At 35.9% G+C, this 21,760-nt stretch overlaps 1 protein-coding gene across 1 annotated transcript in view; it reads right to left on the bottom strand.

Moving 5' to 3' along the window:
• The window catches only part of LOC120428978 (putative uncharacterized protein DDB_G0271606), a 38,369-nt gene extending 24,333 nt beyond the window's left edge, over positions 1-14,036 (bottom strand). Inside the window, exon 1 of the mRNA XM_039594111.2 lies at positions 13,623-14,036. Within this exon, the coding sequence (XP_039450045.1) occupies positions 13,623-13,715 (93 nt within the window). The 5' untranslated portion in view covers positions 13,716-14,036. The remainder of the gene's footprint in view (positions 1-13,622) is intronic.
• Positions 14,037-21,760: the final 7,724 nt, after the last annotated feature.

Raw genomic sequence — 21,760 nt, 5'->3', positions numbered from 1 at the left:
GAATAAATACACACATGGCGTCGACGGATTTGCTAAAAGCTCAGCGTCGAAATGTTTTGCAATTAGTAGACCTGTGCTAAGAGAGACTTCTACCGCTACGTTTAAAATATTTTAGTTTTAAAAAAATATAGAATTCCCTAAAAAAATTATTTAAAAAATCACACAAAATTTCAAAAAAGATTTTTTTAACTGTGTACCAAGAGATTTGGCAACCTTTTGCGCGGCAAGTTTCTTGCTCGTCATTTTGCTGCAGGGCGTATAATTTTGGGGGTAAATAAGCTGTTGAAAATTGCGACGAGATGTTTGATTTGGGTACAGCAATTTGTTTGTTTTGCGAATTGTGACGGGGTTTACGCAACGGAGCTTGTCAAAACAAAATAAGCAAAAATAAAAACTACGTTGCCTAAGGGTAGAGCCAAAAGAGGCTAAAATGAAGAAAAAACGCCCTGTTTTCAATTCAAAAAAGCATCCAATTGAAAGCTGTTTAAGTAGATTTTGCATAAAATTAACAGTTTTAATATAACTTTTTGAGGAAAATGAAAAATATCATATAAGTGTTAGCTTATTAAAGTTCCACAACGGAATAGCTTAAAATAGTGTATCCGTTCCAATGTTTTCAATATTTTAAAACTTTTAGAAATAATTCTTTTTTCTTAAAAGAGGGGTAGAAATCGCAGAACAAGCAATACTTACTGTTTTATTTATAAGCACTTATGTAAAATTCAAAGAAATATTTTGATCGCTTGTTGTACTTTTATATGAAAATAAATTCCTAAACTGTTGTCCTGATTTGCCCCAGATGCCGGTGATTGAGAAAAAAAATTTATAAAAGATGTTTTTTTTATATTTTTTATAACCATTATTATAATTGAAATCCGTAAATAAAATACCACTTTGAAAAAAAATAAATCATCAAAATATTTGAAGCCTCCCCAAAAGCAAAATTAATTCGATTCGATTACGAAGTATTCAACAGTTTATCTTTTTCACAAGCAAATCTTAATTTTCAGCCCAAAATTATTTCAATTTCAAGAAAACCAGGACAAAATATAAAATTCTAGGCATTTGAATATTCCTGGTTTTGAAAATATCCCGGGAACTTTGTCCCGAGAATTCCCGGGATCCTGGGACGCCTTCCTTGTTATCAAAAATTTAAAAATTATCCGATTGATGCAATAAAAATAAAAACTATTTTCAATCAGAATAATAACATTTTTTAAAAGTTTTATTAAGTTTCATAATCTATAAACAAATCTGAGAAAATATTTACTTTAAACTGAGTTTCAAAGTATAACTATTGCTTGTTTGGCTTCCCTCCTCCTAGAATTTCACTGGAGTTGAGACAATGTATTCAGAAATGCTCGATTTTTAAGACATTTTCCAAAATAGTATTAAAAAATCTAGTCATAAAATTGTAGGAAAAAATATGTTTAAAAAATATGATTGTTATTTACAAAACCTATACTCTTAAAGGCAATTTTAAGAGTTTGTTTTTGGTTTATTAATTTCTACTATGGTCTTCAGCTAATTTTATTAGATAAATTTGGTCTCAATATTTTTCATCGATTGTCCCGGCTTTTGCTCTGTGACTCCTCTATTTCAAGAATTTAATTTTCAAAAAAAAAGGTCCATAAACAAAATTTCAAATTTTCGCCATTTGGGTGTTTTTAAAACCGTCTTGAGTCAGGGGTATTCAAAAATACTCAAAAAGCCAAAAAATACAAAATTTTGTTTATTGGACTTTTAAAAAAAATCAGATTTATTTGTTTTACATTTCCTTTTTTATTTTCAATATTTTTTTGTTTAATTGGTGTTTTTCTTATTTTTCCAATCACTTATTATATTTTTAAACGATTTCCACATGTTATTGAGCGGCCGTGGCTGACTGGTTACGGTGTTCGCTTTGTAAGCGAATGGTTCTGGGTTCGATTCCCATCTGCTCCCAACGAGAAAGTTAAGAACACATAAATTTGAAATGATGAATATGAACGAAAAATCAAAGTCGCTCGAGGCGGGGTTCGATCCCCCGTCCTTTGGATTGGTAAGCAAAAATGCTAACCACTAGGCCATGACGACTTGGTGAACTTGGACTGGAATTAAGAATACTGTTACAGAGAGCGAGTTGTGGCGCTATAACCACGGCAAACAGTGTCCAGGGCATTCGTGGAAATACAATGTCCCATCCCAGAGGATCCCGGAGTACCAAACCTTCTTAGCATGGTGCTCCCAACGAATACAACCAAATCTCGGAGCGTATGGTGGTGTGTCCCCACGCTTCTTCCTCCCCTGTCGATTCAGAATTGTGTTGTTGTTCGAACACTCTGTGCTCAAACTCAACCCAATTACGAGTCATCTCTGCGATACGGCTTTACGCAGTAGGCCTGGCCGCTTTAACGCTTGTGATGTTTCAATGCATTTCAATGCAATGGCGCACTACAAATGTTAATAAATGACAAGAAGAGTGCTAGGCGTCATCTAACCTAAGGCACTCTCCAGAATCCCTTCGAAAGATTGGCTGCGCTAGGGTCTGATACGATACGATACGATACGATTTCCACATGTTATGCTATAAAAGTATCTTTAAAGTTAGAACAACATTTACTGGAAAAAGTTATCTGAATCCTGAAAAATGTAATTTTTCAAAAAAAAAATCCAAAAAATTCTGAAAAATACGCGTTTTTTTTAATGTTTTTTGAAGATTTTTGATTATTTGGTTTGCAAAATGTATGAAATCTGTGCAAAAGAGAGCACCACAATGAAGATGGGCAGCTTTTTATTTAATAATGAAAAATTAGGTTTCTTGGAAATTATTGGCTCAGTTGAGCAGGGATGCTTCAAAACATGTTTAAAACATCATGTTTTGTCCTTTTCTGTGTTTCTGATGTATGAATTATTAATTAAAATTTTCTCATTTGTTTGGGTCATATTGACCCAAAAATCATTGTTTTAACTAGCCTATAATTTTCGTATCTTAAGATGAAAAAAAATTATTCAAAATTCATGCCTGAAATTGAAGTACAATATTTAAACTATCGGTACAGCAAAGGATTTGGTGAGCGTTCCAACTCAGATGATGGGCTCTTTTTCAAGGCTCAAATGATATCAAAAGATTTTTTTTGTTTAATTAATTTTGGATTTTGGTGGTTTTTGCGAGCTTTCGAAAAATGGTCTTACTTATTTAAAAAGAAATTGCCCATTTTATCAGGATAGGGTTAATCAATTGTTAGTGAGGGTGCATTAAATTTTTGCCCCTTCAATTTTTAATTTAAAATCTGAGCCTACAATGTTCTCATTAGATTTAAAAATAAATAACAATGTTTAATGCCTTTTCCACATGTTCCAATTCAACTTTAAAATCACTTGACTTAGAATAGATCATCAACATCATGGACATTGTAAGCTTCAGCCAACTCAATGCCATTCGCTGCATACACACAGCAAAAAACACCATCCGATCGTCCACTTCCCCAAGATCTTCATTACCATTAAAGTAACAAGCACACCGAAAACGACACCGACGTCTCCCATTGCAAATTCGTGTCCACCATGGCGGCGGCGATCGCTACGTCGATCGATGGCGAAACCCTTCGCCGCACCGCTTCAGCTCATCAACTAGAGAAGCGAACATCGCAGTTCCATCAGGTCGTCGTATGCGGCAATAGAATCGACAATCTTATTGATTCTTGACGTGCCAGAGTGCTCGGTACAAGTGAAGGCTTGAGAGACCCTCTCGTCTATAGGGTGACCCAGATTCCAGCAGGTCGTGAGCTAATGAACCCATCGCCGATGTCAAGACGATTCTTGAGCGCGCAGAACATGAATTTCAATGTTGATTCGCGTGACACTTGGCATCGACAGAAGCGCCTGGAACGTCCACGATTCTTGACTAATGAGATGATCGGTGATCGCCGAGTGGCGGACGGACGCATTACTTTTCGCAGCTTGCCAATTAAATCGATCTCCGCGCGTTAGAATTACACACACACGCGATCACCTTGACGAGCGGATCTCGTGGTGGGTGCCGAATATGGGGGTGCCAACAACGGGTTTGATCGACGAAAACGTTGCAGTTTTTGATGTACAGTAATTCCACACTCGACTCTCGACTCGAAGTGATCGTGTGGTGGTTGATCATATGTGGCCGAAAATGGAATGTTGGTAAACAATCGATCGTTTACGGTGTTCATCTCGTTGCGTGTACCGCGACCTCCGTGATCGCGGTGAGGTGATCTTTTTAGCTTTCCGTTCGATTCGATTTCTCCTTCGGCAGTGCAGTGGTTCAGCTTAGCGCACTCTATGGTAATTTATCTTTCACCACCCCCTCGATCCTGCAGAGCACAACCACCTTTGGGTACATAAATTGTACTTTCGCTCTCGACCATATCCGCGACGACAATTTCAAAAAAGCTGGATATAATAAAATAAAACTAAAATAAACCGGTCGCCGGTCGCCGCCACTTTCCGGGGTAATGTAAGCGTGGGAGTTTGGCGAAAATAAAAGACTTTTACTTTCGTTTCCTAGCTGCCGACCGGGTGATCGCGATTTCTTTGTCAGCGGTACGATCTGCAGCAAGCCTTAAAAGCGTAACGACTTCATTGTGCCCTTAAAGCTGCGATCGCCCAAGTTCCGTGTAACATTCATTAAGTTTTACGTACAAATCTTATCTATAAAAAGTACTTTCCAGTGAGAAGTACTGACAGGTTCGATGTCCTTTAAGTTCCAAATCTCACAACCTCAATACCAAAGGTATTGATCGTGTTCAAGAAGTCTGAAGTCGCTGTAAGCACCTTCTCGCGCTTCAAAGAACACCAACTACGCTCGTTATCTCCCCAGCTATTACGGCGAAGAAGACCCTGACATTTTTTTTTCTCGTTGTTGTCTGTTTGGCTTCGTGTCTCAATTCTAGCCAGACTCATCCCCGTATATCGTAGCCGACGTTGGTCACGTTCCTCCGGACGCCGGACTATGTGACCGGAAAGCAATGACCGGGGGATGGTTGTACGCTCCAAACTGACTGATAGCTATGGTAATTTCTACGTGAGGCTAGGCGTCAACAGTGCGGAACAATGGGAGGGCAGAGGGAGGGGTCTTTTTTTCGCGAATGTGTTACGCAATTTGGTCTTAATTGGAATTTAATAGCTGTACGGACAGAATTTTTGCGTCTTCTTGGGGCGTATGCTTGTAGCGGTTATCGTGACTACACCGTAACGCGCGCACACGCGCAGTTCGTGACGGTGCATCATTTTTAGCACGAACAACTCGTCGAACACAGGAGGAGATTAGGCACATTTTGTGCTATGGAATGTATAGTGTTTCTCAATCAGTAGTTAAACTAAGTTCGTGATGTAAATTGGAAACAAATGAATTAAAAAAAAACATGTTATAACAAATGTTCTCTGTATTCTCCTGATATTTTGAGATTCCTCATAACTTATTCTTTTACTAATATTTTCAATTCGCTTAGTTTTGGTTTTACATAACATGATTTAAGCCCTTTTGAAATGTAAGTCGTGATTTAAACAATCTGAGTTTATTTTTTTCACTTTTAGGAATTTATTGTTGAGTTTCTTTACTGAGTTTGAGTTTTTTTTACTGTTGTCAATAGTTTATTTTTTATCTGCCGCCGAGCAACGATTTTTTGAAAAATTAGTGATTTTTGAAAAAAATTACATACAAAAAAAAATTACCTAGCTTTTTCATGTAAAATTGAATTTGCAATCGAAAAGTACTTTACAGATGTTTTGATAAAGGGCCCCGTTTTCAAGATTTAGCCACGGAAAGTTTGATTTCAGCGAAATATTTTCAGTTTTTCGATTTTTAAAAATGGTGATCATAGGTGACCATTTCTGAAAATATTTAAAATATTTTTTAATTTTTTTAAATCAAGACTAACATTTCAAAAGGGCGTAATATTGAACGATTGGCCCTTATAAAATTTAAGTCTTGATTAAAAAAAAATTAAAATCTTTTTTTCAAAATGATCGGAAAATTTCACGAGTCTCCTCAAAAAATACAAAAACCATTTACTAAAACTGTTTTTTTTTAATTGTTCTAAACGTCAAAATTTTCAAAAGCCGATAGTGGGAATCGATTTACCATAAAAAAAAGTTTAATCCTTGTGAAGATAAAGCGGTTTGAAAATAAAAATGTTGTCAACATGGGGTTTGGCCTTTTTTCTGTTTTTTTGCCATTCCTGTATGACAGACTTGAATTTTCAGTCTCGTTTTTTTACCGAAAAGTCTCTAATTACCCATTAATTTGTCATGGAACGCTCTCGTCAAAAATACATTTTGCAACCAAACCTTAAAAGGCATTGGAAAGAAGAACTCATATTTTTCAGAAATGTATGGAGTTGGTAGTTTGTCTTGTTTTATGTGATTTTGTCAATATGCCTTGTTTTGCACTAACAAACCCTGTATTTTGATTCAAAATAAATATACATTAAATATTGTGCTGTCCCCCAGACTGTGTCTTCAAAGATTTTGCAACATAAAAAGTAATGGTAGATTGTAGTTAGCTGGATCCAGTTCTGATTATACTTATTTTTTATGTCAACATTTTTTTCCTGGATCGATAGTTCAAAAAATAGTTATGACTCCACGAATAAATGGTCAAATTTTATCAACATCATTATTTTTTTAGTCTACCGATCGCAATTTTTTGGTATTGCCTTGGCCATGTTTAAACCATAATAACTAAACAAGATTACATATGCTTAAACTACTAAAAAATGCTCATAAGAGAAGAAAAAACCCAAAAAGTCTAAAAAGGCAACACTTGAAAAAAATTGGATGTGAAAAAAATAAGTTCATATTTAAGTTGTCTTTGTACTTAATTCATTTTAAATTGCTTTCCTAAACCTGTGAGTAGTTTTCTTCCACGTAACACCATATTGACTCACCAAACACCCCACAAACTTCACCCATAATGAGTGTGTGTATATCGAAAATAATTTGCCAAATTGTTTGCCCACCTCAAATTCGGTACGACCAAACATGGCAAAGGGGCCACCCCACAAGTGACCGTTTATGCAAAATTACGCCTCGGCATATGCATAGCTTCATTAGGCAAATTTGAGATGTTTTTTTCTTCTTCTCTTCACCGACTACTGGAAGTGCAACAGCAAAAACGTTAACCAGAAAAGCCGCTCGAGGTTCTCAAGCGTTGGCTCGTCACCTCGCACAAATGGATCGCGCCGACTTATCTCAAGACTCAAAAGCTCGACGACGACGAATCGAAAGGATTTCAACAGAGTCACAAGTGACGAACCTTCACCGCTCACTGCGACTGCAGCTGGCGTCGTCGTCAGCAAGAATTAACGCAATTCATGGTGCCCAAAGTGCCCTTCAGTGGTTTCCCTTGCCACGTTGGTCACCAAGAAGAGGTCGCTCCGTGTTTTTTATATATTTAGTGGCGGTGGCACTAAATTGGAGACAATTACTTCTTTTTTTTCAGGTACTTTGCTGAGCTGCTAATTGGTGTGGCGCCCTGCTAGGGGGATTTATGCGTCCGCTGAGCTGTTGTTTGCGCAACGTACGGACAAAATATGAAGGAAAAATTAAACCTTCTAGATTCGGTGTGCATAAACAAACAATGGCCATTATGTTTCTGCTTAGGGTGGCAGTCCAAGGAAAATGCACGCCAACAAATGAGTTTTCACCTCGACGCCTGCCGCTGCAGTTTTGCTGGGGGGAAAAAACAATAAACCGACTGCTGTGAAGGTTTTGCGGGGAGAAAAGTTATGCCAGGCTGGCACGCAAATTCAGCAAAAGTGGGCACCAGACAAAACTAGTCGAAATTATTATTGAACGAAACAATGCAAATCAGGTGTACTGAATTCGGTTGCGTTTTTTCGGCCGGGGATAATTGTGATTGGTGTTATGACTGAATCGCTGTGCTGGATCCAAGAACGATTTAAATCGGTATTAGAGCGTGCAAATTGGTTGAAATGTGTTGAATAATTTTTGATTCCTTATTCGTGTCTCTAACGCTTTGGCAGAAGTATAATGTTGTGATAGTTTTTTTTTTAAATTTTGGAATAGTTTTTTTTTATGTGATTTATCATAACTCAGAAATTTTTTTAATTTTATATAACAAAAAAATAAAATAACGCTGCACAATTCTCCCTACGAAACACATGAGCGCTTATAATTTTGAAAAGTCATTGTGCTAACTCACTGTAACCCACGTAATCAACAAATAATTTGCGATCATTTAATATTCAGAAAAACGACAAAAACCTCCTGACAGACCGGTCAATTTCCCACAAACCTGCATGACTGAGCATCTAATTTTCTCCCTGCCCAATGTGGCTTCAAAAATCCCCTCAATTTCCAGTTCAGCAACAACAAAACAAAAGTTCAAAGCAGCGTTGTCATAACAGATAATTCTTCACTGCACCAGCGATTAACCTTTCTCTAATTTGCCTACAATGACAGCCATGATCAGCGATCAGTCTCGACTACGCCGAGGGAGGTCGTCAAGTCACCCCCCGAAAAACAAAGTGTCGTAATGTGGACCTCTCGAAAGCTTGTGGGAAAGCTCGTGCGCCTTCTCGGTGGAGCTTTTACTCTCAATTGCCAACCCCCGTCGGGGGTGTACTTTTCAGACTGTAACTATCTTCTCTTCTTTTTTCACTTCTCTTCTTCTTTCGCTAACTTTAGATGCCATTTTAATAAGCTTCTCACGACACACAGATGCAAACCGCAGAGACATCGTAAGATTACCTAATTAATCAACGCCGAGCAAAACTGCACCGAGCGCCGCTGCCTTTATTGCAAGATCTCTGCGAGATGCAATTTCAAAACTTTCGTAACGACGAGAAAAGACCCACTTTCGAGGGATAATGGCGCGTTACATCTGCCGCAGCAGCATCTTCTTTCCCCCTCCCAGCGCATCATTAAGGCTGCCAAGTGAAAGAAGTCACTTTCGCGAACGCCACGTGACAACAACGTGAATCACGATTTTTCGCGTGCGTTTAAAAAAAAACATGAACTCTTGAGTCAGTGATTAAATCCAGCGATCGATGTCGTGACGCACTTTGAGAAATTGGGGTGTTTGTAGCCCCTGGAGGTGACACTTTCTTGGCGTTGTTGTTTCTCGTGCAGTTTGGCCCCCAGAATGGAGTGGTTTGGCAATTTGCAGCAAGATTTGTGTGCTTTTTTTGTTTGTTGAGCTTTCGAAAGTTGCACGCGAGATGTCACAATTTTGTAGAGCTGGGGAAACTGCTTTCTTTAAAATGCGAAAGTGGTTGGACTAACGTGATGATGTGACAGTTTTTCAAGAAAAAATGTTTGACACAGTTTTTCAATGATTGATTGCAAATTAATTTAATTTAAAGCATGAGAGAAAACATCCATCTATGAGCATAAGATCAAATCAATTATAAGCATTTCTAGGGAATTTTCAAAATCTAATTCTATTCCAATTGTTCTCAAACTTTTGTATTAAAAATATCATCAGACTTTCATACTTTACGCTACAAAAAGTTCAAATCTCCGATTTTTAAATATATCATTTCAATATTTCCAAATTTTTCTTTCAACAAAAACGCATAAAACATATCATTTCCTTTTCAGAAATCTATTTTTTTTTGGGAAACTCTGTAATACTGAGAACGGTTTGGGTAAGGCAGTTCATCATATAGAAAGACGCTTTTTTTACAAGTGAATTTTGCAGTTGTAAATTTTTGGCTAAAGAGATCTTCCAAATCCCATTTTCTCCATGTAATTTTAAAGGGTAGATTTCCCCTATATGTCTAAACAAACTCAGACAAATTGGTGGGGTCGATGCGAGCTGGGTTTGCTCTACTAGTTAACTCGCCTTTAAGTACAATTCAGGATAAAATTATGTCTCTTTACACATTTGACAATTTTCTTAATAATTGAAGGAAAAACTTCGAATTAAGAAAATTGTTAGTGATATCCGGCAACATTTTAGAATTTGCCTACAGGTCTTCTATCCATATGAAATTATACAGAACTGCTTTACATCACACGTTCAAATATATTGGGGAAATTCAAACAAATTTGGCAGGTTTCAGATATCCATCCTATTCTACACAATTTGTTGTTGCTCACTATCTAAACTAATTATTTGGCAAAACTATTGAAACTTGCTTGAAATTTTCAGATGAAAACGCTGTAATTTAACATCAAAGTGATGATACGCCAACATTAGGTGCACGCTCGAATTACGTGCCGTTCCCATATTTAAAGTTCTCGGCAATACGTTAAAAAATGCTGATGTAAATGTAATTGCCGGAACCTGGATTTTCATCTGCTGAGAGTTCCGAGTTACTTCCAGTTAAGGTAATATGATTTCATTTTGTAGATTAATTCTATTTAAAGTATTTTCAACTTGTATTTCAGACTTTAGAACAGGGTGCCCAAAGTATGGCCCGCGGGCCAAACGTGGCCCGCGAGGTGATATTTTGTGGCCCGCGGACCCATGTTGAATGATCATGTAAAATGGCCCGTTGACCACTTATAAAGTGATTTTATACTTTTTCAAAATTATGGTTTATTTTAAGCTTTTATATGCTATTCTTTTTTAATTTTTTGTTAATAAAAAAACTTATGATTTATCAATATTTTGATCCCCACTTTTGGATACAAATAATTTGTTCAAAATATTTTATAATTTAAACAATTTTACACGTTTCAATGTGAGTGAAACTAGTAAATGTCGTCAAAACTTTCATCAAACATTTTTAGAAATATCAAAAAGACTTTCAAGTTTGACTTAAGCAGAATTCTGTAATAGTTGCAAAAATAAAAGTTTTCTTTATTAATTTGCAAGTCACCCTCAAACTTACATTGCACTTCCTTAGGGATTCGAACTCATTACAGTTAGATAACAAATCTGATTGACTATCAACTGCTTCAGGCAGACAAAATGTGGAAATCGGAGGATCAAGTTTGCAGCAAATATTTTACAAAGCTTTCGTCGATCAACCCACCCCTCCACCATTATTAAAAAATTGACTCGAAAAACCAGGAGCAAAAATATATTTTCAAAAAACATAAAAAAATGAAATTTAAGAGCATTCAGCATTTTAGTGAATTTTTGATGAAATAAATAAATGTTGTTTCGCTTTTTTTTGAAAATAATGATTGCAGGTTAACTATACGGAAGCTTAAAACATTTTCCAAAAAAAAATTCATTGAAATGTTGAAATTCTGGTTCTCAACGATTTTTCATTAGCCAGACTTAACTTATAGAAGAATTGTTCGACATGTAATGACACCACAATTTTCGAAATATAAAAACAAGACTTAATTTTTTTTTTGAAAACACAAGTACATTCAGCTAAGAACTTTTTTTTTAAATACCAGAATCAACAATACCGATAGAAACTCGTTATTTTGTGGTTTCTATTATTTTGAAAAGACATTTTTTTTTTAAATAACAGAAATATCCGATCTATTACATTAAAATAACGTAATTTATTTTTTTAACAATCATTTTTTTTGTTAATTTGGCCCGCAAGCTCATTTGAGCTTCAAATTTGGCCCGGCCTTCAAAAACTTTGAGCACCCCTGCTTTAGAATATTCGAACTGCTTTATCAGCTATGAAGATAACAAAAGAATAAGCTAACTAACAAATTGGTGAATTCAGTAAAAAAAAAAGGTTCAAAAAGTCTAAGCGAAAAAAGTTAAGTTTCTGTACAGTCCAGCAACGATTTTCAGAAGTCCTCCGAAAAAATCGTATAGGATGATCGAATCACGAAAACAACTCTTTAGTTATTGTTGTCTTGTTTTGGGTCGTTGAGATAAATAAAGGCCTCAAAAATTCTCTACGTGATTTGGAAATTTGAAATCCAAAATGGCGGCCAAAATGGTGGCGATTATGAAATATTGAGAAAATTCATTTGGTAAAGTATCAGGCATTCAATCACTCAAATTTAACTAAAATTAAGTCGCAGAACTCAAATTTGATGTCTAAAGAAAGAAAATAAAAAAAACACGAGAAAAATATTTGGTTTGGCCGAAATTTCTAAGAAACCTTCTGAAAAGCCAACTTTAGAAAATCGAGGATTTGATTAATCGAACTTGACTTTACAGTGCCACTCGATTATCCGAAGTTTCGATTATCTGAAGTTCAATTATCCGAATGTTTGTAAGAGACTTCGAAAAATCGAATCATGAACAAAATTTTCGTTTTTTTTTTTAGCATCGCATTCGGTTTTTGTGACCTCATAGAAAAACTTGAATTGATGATTGCCTATTAAATTATAAATTGTTTTTTTTTTTTGGCATACCTGAGCTCGACAATCGAAGAAATTGACAACAACCAAAAATTTCGTGATTCAATTATCCGAAAATTTGATTATCCGAAGTGATTTTTTTCAAAGGCCTTCGGATAATCGAGAGTTTTGATTTTGATTTAAAAAATATCGTTAGTTGTGTAATGTCAACGGGATAAATACCAATGGAAAACGGCATTCGTGCCTTTTTTGTCTAAGTATTTTTTATGGGCTAAATGCTATTTTTAAAATCCGTTACTCCAACAATTTGGCTTGGGATGTTCGAATTCTACCAAATCGGACTCAAATTTGGGAAACTAAATTGCAAGTTTGAAGCCCAACTTTCAAGATTTTTATGCAAAAAGTATCACAAATCGCTTTATACATAATATACATAATAGATTTGCAATCTATGAAAAATTTTGTTTTTCATAAAGTTGCATGTCTTTTTTTCTGTTTATCTATTTAGAATTTGTAAAAAGTCTTATGGTGTCGAAATTCATCAAAAACAATAAAATATTTAAAATTTGCAAAGGAAATAAAAATATCTTTAATTTTTAGAGAACACAAGAGAAACTTTGTAATGGAATCCAGCGGTATCCCAGCATCTCTACCATCAGATCTTCCATTCAACTTGATAAAAAAAAAACACAAGATTGATTTCACGCTCGCTCCGGAACACTGGAAATGGGAGGGTAATTTTCCAGTTAACCAAAGCCTTCCTCTAGTCTTCATTAACCTCCTCTCTCGCAGGGGTTGAAAGGTTGCCCCTGCCTCCCCGCACTGGATACAAAAGAAGCCCAACACTTCAGAATAATGACTGAACACAATTCAGCACAAAGTGCCCATTAAGAAATGCACAAACTTTTCACGCCTAGGTAAACAAGCTGGGGCCAGGGCAAACCCATCGAACCGGAATGTGATTATCTTGAAATTATCGCGCAATTATGCTACGCTACTGCAGTTTACACTTTCCTCCAACAATTGTTAATGCTCTGTGAGCCCATGTGATGCTGTGTGTGAAAGCTGTGCTGCACCACAACAACGAGCGCAATAGTGTAAACTCAGGTGTCCCGGACTTGGAGCCAACCATTTTTCAAGGTAGTCAAGCATTAGCATTTAGCCAGCCTCATCATCATCATCACGAATACGAGTCGCGCGCGCTCAATGGATTGACCTTAATTCCATCGGAAAACAATACAATTAAAACTCATCGCGCGGTTCGAAGAACATCGCGGCGCTTGGGACAGTCATGCCAGTTTTGCATTCGCCAAATGTAAGCGCTTTTCCGGCCATTAAAGTTTTCACTTTTTTCTTGCAGCAATTTTCCCCCAAAAAATCAGTCATGGTTCAGATTGGTTCAGGACACTTACAGGTGGAGCTTCGCTCGTCGTGCTGTACACCTCGGAAGCGGCATAGTCCTGCTTCATGGTGACCGCCATCGAATCCGGTTCCTTCTCCATCATTTTGCTGCGAAACTTGTTCGACTTCGGCTTCTTCTGTCACAAGCACACACTTGTTGCACGCGATTTCCGGTGAACAAACACTCGCACTCGTCCAACAAAAAAGGAAACCGTCAACGACCAACCGGATGTGGAGCTAATTCGCGCCTTATCGAGCTTCCGACGAACGAACGATCGACGACACTGTTTCCAAGAATCTTTCGCTTTTCACTACACCTCGTCCAAGTTCTTCTGGAACGTAGAAGGGTAGAAAACCTGCTGGTTGCTGCTGCTGGACGTCCGTACTGGTGAACAGTCGCGAAACGTTTGAATTATTTTGAAATAGCTCTTGAACAATATAATAAGCGACTGTGGCGCGGTTTTCTGCCTTCTGTACACACGATCGCGATCACACACCGACAGCGACGAGACTCTCACTCATACATACACAAATGAAGCAGACAGCAAACTTGCATACGAAAAGGTTTTTTTTTTTTTTTTTTTTTTTTAATTTATATTTATTCAGATTTTCTCTTCCACGTACATTCATTCAGTTAAAATATTATTGAGTGTCCAATCACAATCGATGACTTTTCACCTCAATTTTAAATACTAGCAATTTTCATTTATTCATGAAATATTGTAGCTTTCGCTATTCAGTGATTTCAAATGTAGGAGGTCCTACATGTACAAAAGGGAAAAGGGATACCTTAAAACTAACTTATAAACTATATAATGAGCGGATCAATGCAGCTGAAGACTGCAATGATTTTTGTCGAAATGCATCAATTATCTTATTGGACATAACATCCAAAGTGTCAACTTCGGCTAATTGATGAAGTTCACTGGTGCTGAACCAGGGAGGAAGTTTCAGAATCATTTTCAGAATTTTGTTCTGAATTCTCTGAAGTTTTTTCTTCCTGGATAAGCAACAGCTTGTCCAGATCGGCACAGCATAAAGCATGGCAGGTCTGAAAATTTGTTTATAAATTAACAGTTTATTCTTGAGACAAAGTCTAGAATTCCTGTTTATAAGTGGATACAAACATTTAATATATTTGTTACATTTAACCTGGATACTTTCAATGTGATCCTTGTAAGTAAGGTTTTTGTCAAAAGCAAGTCCAAGATATTTCACTTGATCCTCCCACTTTAAATTTACCTCATTCATCTTTATAATGTGATGACTTTTTGGTTTAAGAAAATCAGCCCTTGGTTTGTGAGGGAAAATAATAAGTTGAGTTTTTGCAGCATTTGGAGTAATTTTCCATTCTTTCAAATAAGAATTGAAAATATCCAAGCTTTTTTGTAATCTTCTTGTGATGACACGAAGGCTTCTACCTTTGGCGGAGATGCTTGTATCATCAGCAAAAAGTGATTTCTGACATCCTAGGGGCAAATCAGGCAAGTCAGAAGTAAAAATATTGTATAAAATTGGACCCAAAATGCTTCCTTGAGGGACGCCGGCACGTACAGGTAGTTGATCAGATTTGCTGTTCTGATAACATACCTGCAGAGTACGATCCGTCAAATAATTTTGGATAATTTTCACGATATAAATCGGAAAATTAAACCTTTTTAATTTCGCAATCAAACCTATATGCCAAACACTGTCAAATGCTTTTTCTATGTCTAGAAGAGCAGCGCCAGTAGAATAGCCCTCAGATTTGTTGCTTCGAATCAAATTTGAAACTCTCAGCAACTGATGAGTAGTTGAATGCCCAAGGCGAAATCCAAACTGCTCATCAGCGAAAATTGAATTTTCATTAATGTGCGTCATCATTCTATTAAGAATTATTCTTTCGAATAATTTACTAATAGATGAAAGCAAACTAATGGGCCGATAGCTTGAGGCTTCAGCAGGATTTTTATCCGGTTTCAAAATCGGAACTACTTTGGCATTTTTTCAACTACTGGGAAAGTATGCCAAATCAAAACATTTGTTGCAAATTTTGACCAAGCTACTTAAAGTTGCTTCAGGTAATTTTTTAATTAAAATGTAAAAAATGCCATCCTCACCAGGGGCTTTCATATTTTTAAATTTTTTGATAATAGATTTTATTTCATTCAGATCCGTATTAAAAACTTCATCTGATGAAAATTCTTGTTCAGCAATATTCTGAAATTCTATTGAAATTTGATCTTCAATAGGACTCAAAACATTTAAGTTGAAATTATGAGCACTCTCAAACTGCTGAGCAAGTTTTTTAGCTTTCTCCCCATTAGTTAATAGAATATTATCACCATCTTTTAAAGAAGGGATTGGTTTTTGAGGTTTCTTAAGAACCTTTGAAAGTTTCCAAAAAGGTTTGGAATAAGGTTTAATTTGTTCGACATCTCTTGCGAACTTTTCATTTCGCAGGAGAGTGAATCTGTGGTCAATAACCTTTTGCAAATCTTTTTGAATTCGCTTCAGTGCAGGATCACGAGAACGTTGATACTGTCTTCGGCGAACATTTTTCAGACGAATCAAAAGCTGAAGATCGTCATCAATAATGGGAGAATCAAATTTGACTTGGACTTTAGGAATAGCAATATTCCTTGCATCCAAAATTGCATTAGTTAAAGATTCCAAGGCTGAATCAATATCAGCTTTGGTTTCTAAAACAAAATCATGATTTAAATTATTCTCAATATGATGCTGATACCTGTCCCAATTAGCTTTGTGGTAATTAAACACAGAACTATTGGGCCTGGTAACTGCTTCATGAGAAAGTGAAAAAGTTACTGGAAGGTGATCAGAATCAAAATCAGCATGAGTCACTAAAGGACCACAATACTAACTTTGATTTGTCAAAACCAAATCAATTGTTGATGGATTTCTAACAGAAGAAAAGCAAGTTGGCCCATTCGGGTATAAAACCGAATAAAGACCAGAAGTGCAATCTCTGAATAGAATTTTACCATTGGAATTTACTTTTGAATTATTCCAAGATTGGTGTTTGGCATTAAAATCACCGATGATCAAAAATCGAGATCTATGCCGAGTAAGCTTATTCAAATCCCCTTTGAAATAATTTTTATTTTCCCCAGTGCATTGGAATGGTAAATATGCAGCTGCAATCATAATTTTCCCAAAAGAAGTTTCAAGTTCAATGCCCAAACTTTCAATAACTTTCAACTTAAAGTCACGTAAAGTGCTATAAGTCATACTACGGTGGATAACTATTGCAACTCCACCGCCATTTCGATTCATTCTGTTATTGGTTATAACTTTATAATCTGGATCACTTTTCAAATAAGTGCCAGTTTTTAAAAATGTTTCGGTTATAACAGCAACATGCACGTTATGAACTCGTAAAAAGTTGAAAAATTCATTTTCTTTCGCTTTTAAAGAGCGAGCATTAAAATTCATAATATTGATGGAATTACTTAGATCCATGATTAAATTTCAGGGTAAGAACAACATCATTCGCAAATTTTAATCCAATCTGGATAGCTTCCATCATGGATGTAGCATTACTCATTGTTTGAATCAAACCAAACAGTGAGTTTTGCAAAAAAGTCATTTTTTCAAACGTAACATCGCCGAGATCAGAAGATCCCAAAGCGTTGCCAGCAGAAAAATTTTCAAATGAAATTTGAGGTAACTGCCCAATTTGAAGATTGGTAGAGGATTTAAAATTCGTGGATGAACCCGAACCCGAAACGACGTTGGCATAAGAAATACCATTAGTGTTACCTAACTTTTCCATGGTATTGTTCGAGTGAGACAGCACGAACGTTTGATTTAAAGATGCAGGTACAACCTGACTTTGAGAAAATTTCGGTTTGGATTTCGGCTGATGCTTAGCACGAGAATCCAAAACCTTTTTTCTGATTAGGCAATCCCAGAAATTTGATTTGTGATTTCCACCACAATTAGCACATTTAAATTGGGTGACTTCTTTCACGGGACAATTGTCCTTGGCGTGAGAAGAATCCCCGCAAACCATGCATTTTGGAACCATGGCGCAATGATCAGTACCGTGACCGAATGCCTGGCAACGCCGGCACTGGGTCAGATTCTGGCCATTACCGCCATGTTTCTTAAAATGCTCCCACTTTACCCGTACATGGAACAAAAACTGAACTTTGTCCAAAAGTTTCAAATTGTTGATTTCATTTCTGTTGAAATGAATCAGATAAAATTGTGAAGTCAAACCAAAGCGAGAAATATTCCCGTTTGATTTTTTCTTCATTGGTATTACTTGGGATGGGGCAAAGCCAAGCAACACCTTAAGTTCGTTTTTGATCTCATCCACCGATAAGTCGTTGGAGAGACCTTTCAGGACCGCCTTGAATGGGCGAGCATTCTTGGTCTCATACGTGTAGAAATTGTGTTTGTGGTTTTTCAAATAACCAACAAAAGTTTGGTGATCTTGTAAAGATTCCGTCAACAAGCGACATTCTCCTCTTCGACCAAGCTGAAACGAAACCTTCAAATTGCAAGTTTCCTTGCAATTCTTCAGTTGCGTTCGAAAGCTGGCCAAATCGGAGACGGAAGTCACTACAATTGGCGGAGCCTTTACTCGTTTCTCGACGGCAGAAGGCTCAGTACGAGGAGAAGGATCCTTGTCAACAGTTTCGGATAAAACACCGAAACTGTTTGCCAATGGAATTGGAGGATTGACCTCACTTTCAGAATCAGAATCAGACCTCAGAAGAGGCTGTTTTCTTTTTCTGTTTCCGTTAGCCGGTTTAGCGTTCAAACGCTTCACCGACGTAACGATCAAATCTTCAGAAGATTTGCGTTTACCTTTGTTTTGACGCATTTTGCAAGCAGAGTTCTCTTAAAAAGATGGCTTCGTTTGTAAAATACAACAAAATTTCAGGTGGGGTTAGTCTTGAAAAGACTGTTTAGAATTTTGGAAAGTAACTCAGGTAGTCTTTAAAAAGACTGTGAATTTTGTTTGAAATAACTCTGAACTTAGGTAGTAAAAAATACCGCAGCTCTAGTGTCCGTTCACCACGAAGGTTCGCAAGACACTGCATACGAAAAGGTAAAGTTCGCCGGAGTGCAGCGGGCGAGCGCGCGCGGAAAACGATCGTGGAAACGACTTGGACGACGACGACGTTGTCGTGATCGTGATGTTTGCATATACAACAAGCCCAAGTCGTCGTCGTCGTCGTCGCAAAGTGAAGAGAAACAAAATATTGTGTCGCGCAGCGAAGCTCATATACGTATATCGGTTTCGTAAGGTGGTTTAGGGGAGGTGAAATTAGTTTGAAAAGTATCAAGATACGTTAAAAAATCACACATTTAGTAAAACATTTAGTTAAATTCCCACTTTCTCCTATCTAGAATGTCGAAAAAGTGAAGCACCTTGCGGCTCCATGACATTTTTTTTCTAAAAGAGCGTACAATTTTTCGAGGAAGGCAAAATCCGCGGAAACGAGTTTTTTTTTCAGCAAAACTTTGGAATATTCCGAAAAATACGAAATACTGTTATTTTAAATCTATTTAAAAAATACCTTCTATTTTTTGTCTTTATTTAGTGACGACATGATCCTTCCTTATTCTTATCATCAACATGAATAACAGTGCCGAAAAGTTCATATTTTTGCAACTTGTTGAATAAACTAGTATAATCTCTTATTTGGCGAGAAAATTGGAAACATACAAACATCAATGCTGACTTAAATTTAATCTAGATTACTGTTTTTACACAACGATAATCCCAATTTATCTGAGCGAAATGATACGTTTGTCGAACACAATAGGTCAAACATTGTTTTTTTATTAACTTTGAACGAGGATGGAGTAGTCCCCAAAGCCTCGTTTATTCGGAGTTTCAATAATTCGATGTTCGATTATTCGAAGGTCTTCAAAGGAAGTTGGGATAATCGAATAATAAAAAAATAACCTTTGTTCGAAGTTTTAATTTTCTTATTGTTATGTACGGCTACCAACTCTTGCTGAGCAAAAATCCGTATACTTTACCGATATGACAGAATTATTTAGATAAATTTGAAATTTGAGAATTAAAAATATTTTTGTTAAACGTTAAAAAGTTTACCAAATGTCAAGTTTGTTTTTACGAATAATATCGTTGTCAGTGTTTTCACAAAAAAACATTTCTAGAGTTTTTATTGAAAAGATCCTAAAACACAAGCACAAGGTTTCACAAGCTTTAGAAAGCCTTTGGATCTTTTATTTGATAAATTTGTTTGGCAAGGAATTGATTATCATGTTTGAACTGAGGAAACCCCGGAAAACTATGCAAATTATCCCTTTAAAATCAAACAAGCAGTTAAATAGAAATGTCTAATTAGCAAAAGCTTGGCCCAATCAAAAAAGCAAATCATTTTTTTTTTTATGTTGTTAAAATTTCACACTTAAATTCCGGCCTGTTAAAACTCCGCGGAGAGGGTCGAAAATCCGTACAATAAGGAAAAAAATCCGTACAGTTGGTATAAAGCCTTATTTTTATGTATGAGAAAAATTTAAATTACTTGGTCGTGAAAATGCATTCTAAATTTTGCTTCGTTTGATACCCATACCCGAGCAGACGGAAATAACTTTGGAATAACATTTTTTGATATTTGAAAATAATAGGTCAAGAACATTTCATGTTATTTATAACAAGATTTGTTATTCGTCGTTATGTTTTTTTTGTTATTGAATTGTTATTGTAATAACATACTAATAACATTTTTAGTTATTCTTCAAACAAATCTTTGTTATTATTTTTTGTTATTTTAACAACTAATCCGATCATCCCAATAACAGTTGGAGGTATGCTTCCATAACAAAAAATGTTATTCCAAAGTTGTTTCGGCTTTCAACCAATATTAGACTTATAACAAATTTTGTTATGATAACATAATTTGTTATTAAACCCTTATGCAAAAATGGATTTTTCAAGAAGATTCCATAACACTTTCTGTTATTTTAACAATATTTGTTATTGAAATGGCATGAATTTTGTTATTACCGTCTGCCCGGGTATTGCAAATTATGAAAATTTGAAAACTTTAGAAAAATTACGGTATTTTGTGAAAATTTGTAGAACAAAAATTGTAATAATGTGATATGTGTACAAAATTTCGCTTGCATTTTGTGAAAATTTTAGTATTATTCAATTACTTAAACAAAGTGAAAAAGCATACAAAATTTCGCTTCGTTTGATACTCATATTGGAAATTATACAAATTTGAGTACTTTCGAAGAAATAGTATTTTGTGAACAATTTTGTGAAACTAACTACGTTTCAATTCGTCTTATGGCCCCATAAGTCATCTATAAATTTTGGCCATTTTGGTCATTTTGTTCATTTTGTTAATTTTGGTCATTTTGGTCATTTTGATCATTTTGATCATTTTGGTAATTTTGTTCATTTTGTTAATTTTGGTCATTTTGGTCATTTTGATCATTTTGGTCATTTTGGTCATTTTGGTCATTTTGGTAATTTTGGTCATTTTGGTCATTTTGGTCATTTTGGTCATTTTGGTCATTTTGGTCATTTTGGTAATTTTGTTCATTTTGTTAATTTTGGTCATTTTGGTCATTTTGGTCATTTTGGTCATTTTGGTCATTTTGGTCATTTTGGTCATTTTGGTCATTTTGATCATTTTGATCATTTTGGTCATTTTGGTCATTTTGGTCATTTTGGTCATGTTGGTCAATTGGTCAATTGGTCATTTTGGTCATTTTGGCAATTTCGGTCATTTTGGTCATTTTGGCCATTTCGGTCATTTTGGTCATTTTGGTCATTTTGGTCATTTTGGTCATTTTGGTCATTTTGGTCATTTTGGCCATTTCGGTCATTTTGGTCATTTTGGCCCTTTTGGTCATTTTGGTCATTTTGGTCATTTTGGTCATTTTGGCCCTTTTGGCCCTTTTGGTCATTTTGGTCATTTTGGTCATTTTGGTCATTTTGGTCATTTTGGTCATTTTGGTCATTTTGGTCACTTTAGTCATTTTGGTCATTTTGGTCATTTTGGCCATTTCGGTCATTTTGGTCATTTTGGCCCTTTTGGTCATTTTGGTCATTTTGGTCATTTTGGTCATTTTGGTCATTTTGGTCATTTTGATCATTTTGGTCATTTTGGCCATTTTGGTAATTTTGGTCATTTTGATCATTTTG

This window comes from Culex pipiens, chromosome 3 (assembly GCF_016801865.2).
Source record: "Culex pipiens pallens isolate TS chromosome 3, TS_CPP_V2, whole genome shotgun sequence".
In the NCBI taxonomy this organism is placed as follows: Eukaryota; Metazoa; Arthropoda; class Insecta; order Diptera; family Culicidae; genus Culex; species Culex pipiens.
This window is presented reverse-complemented; position numbering and strand designations above follow the sequence as displayed.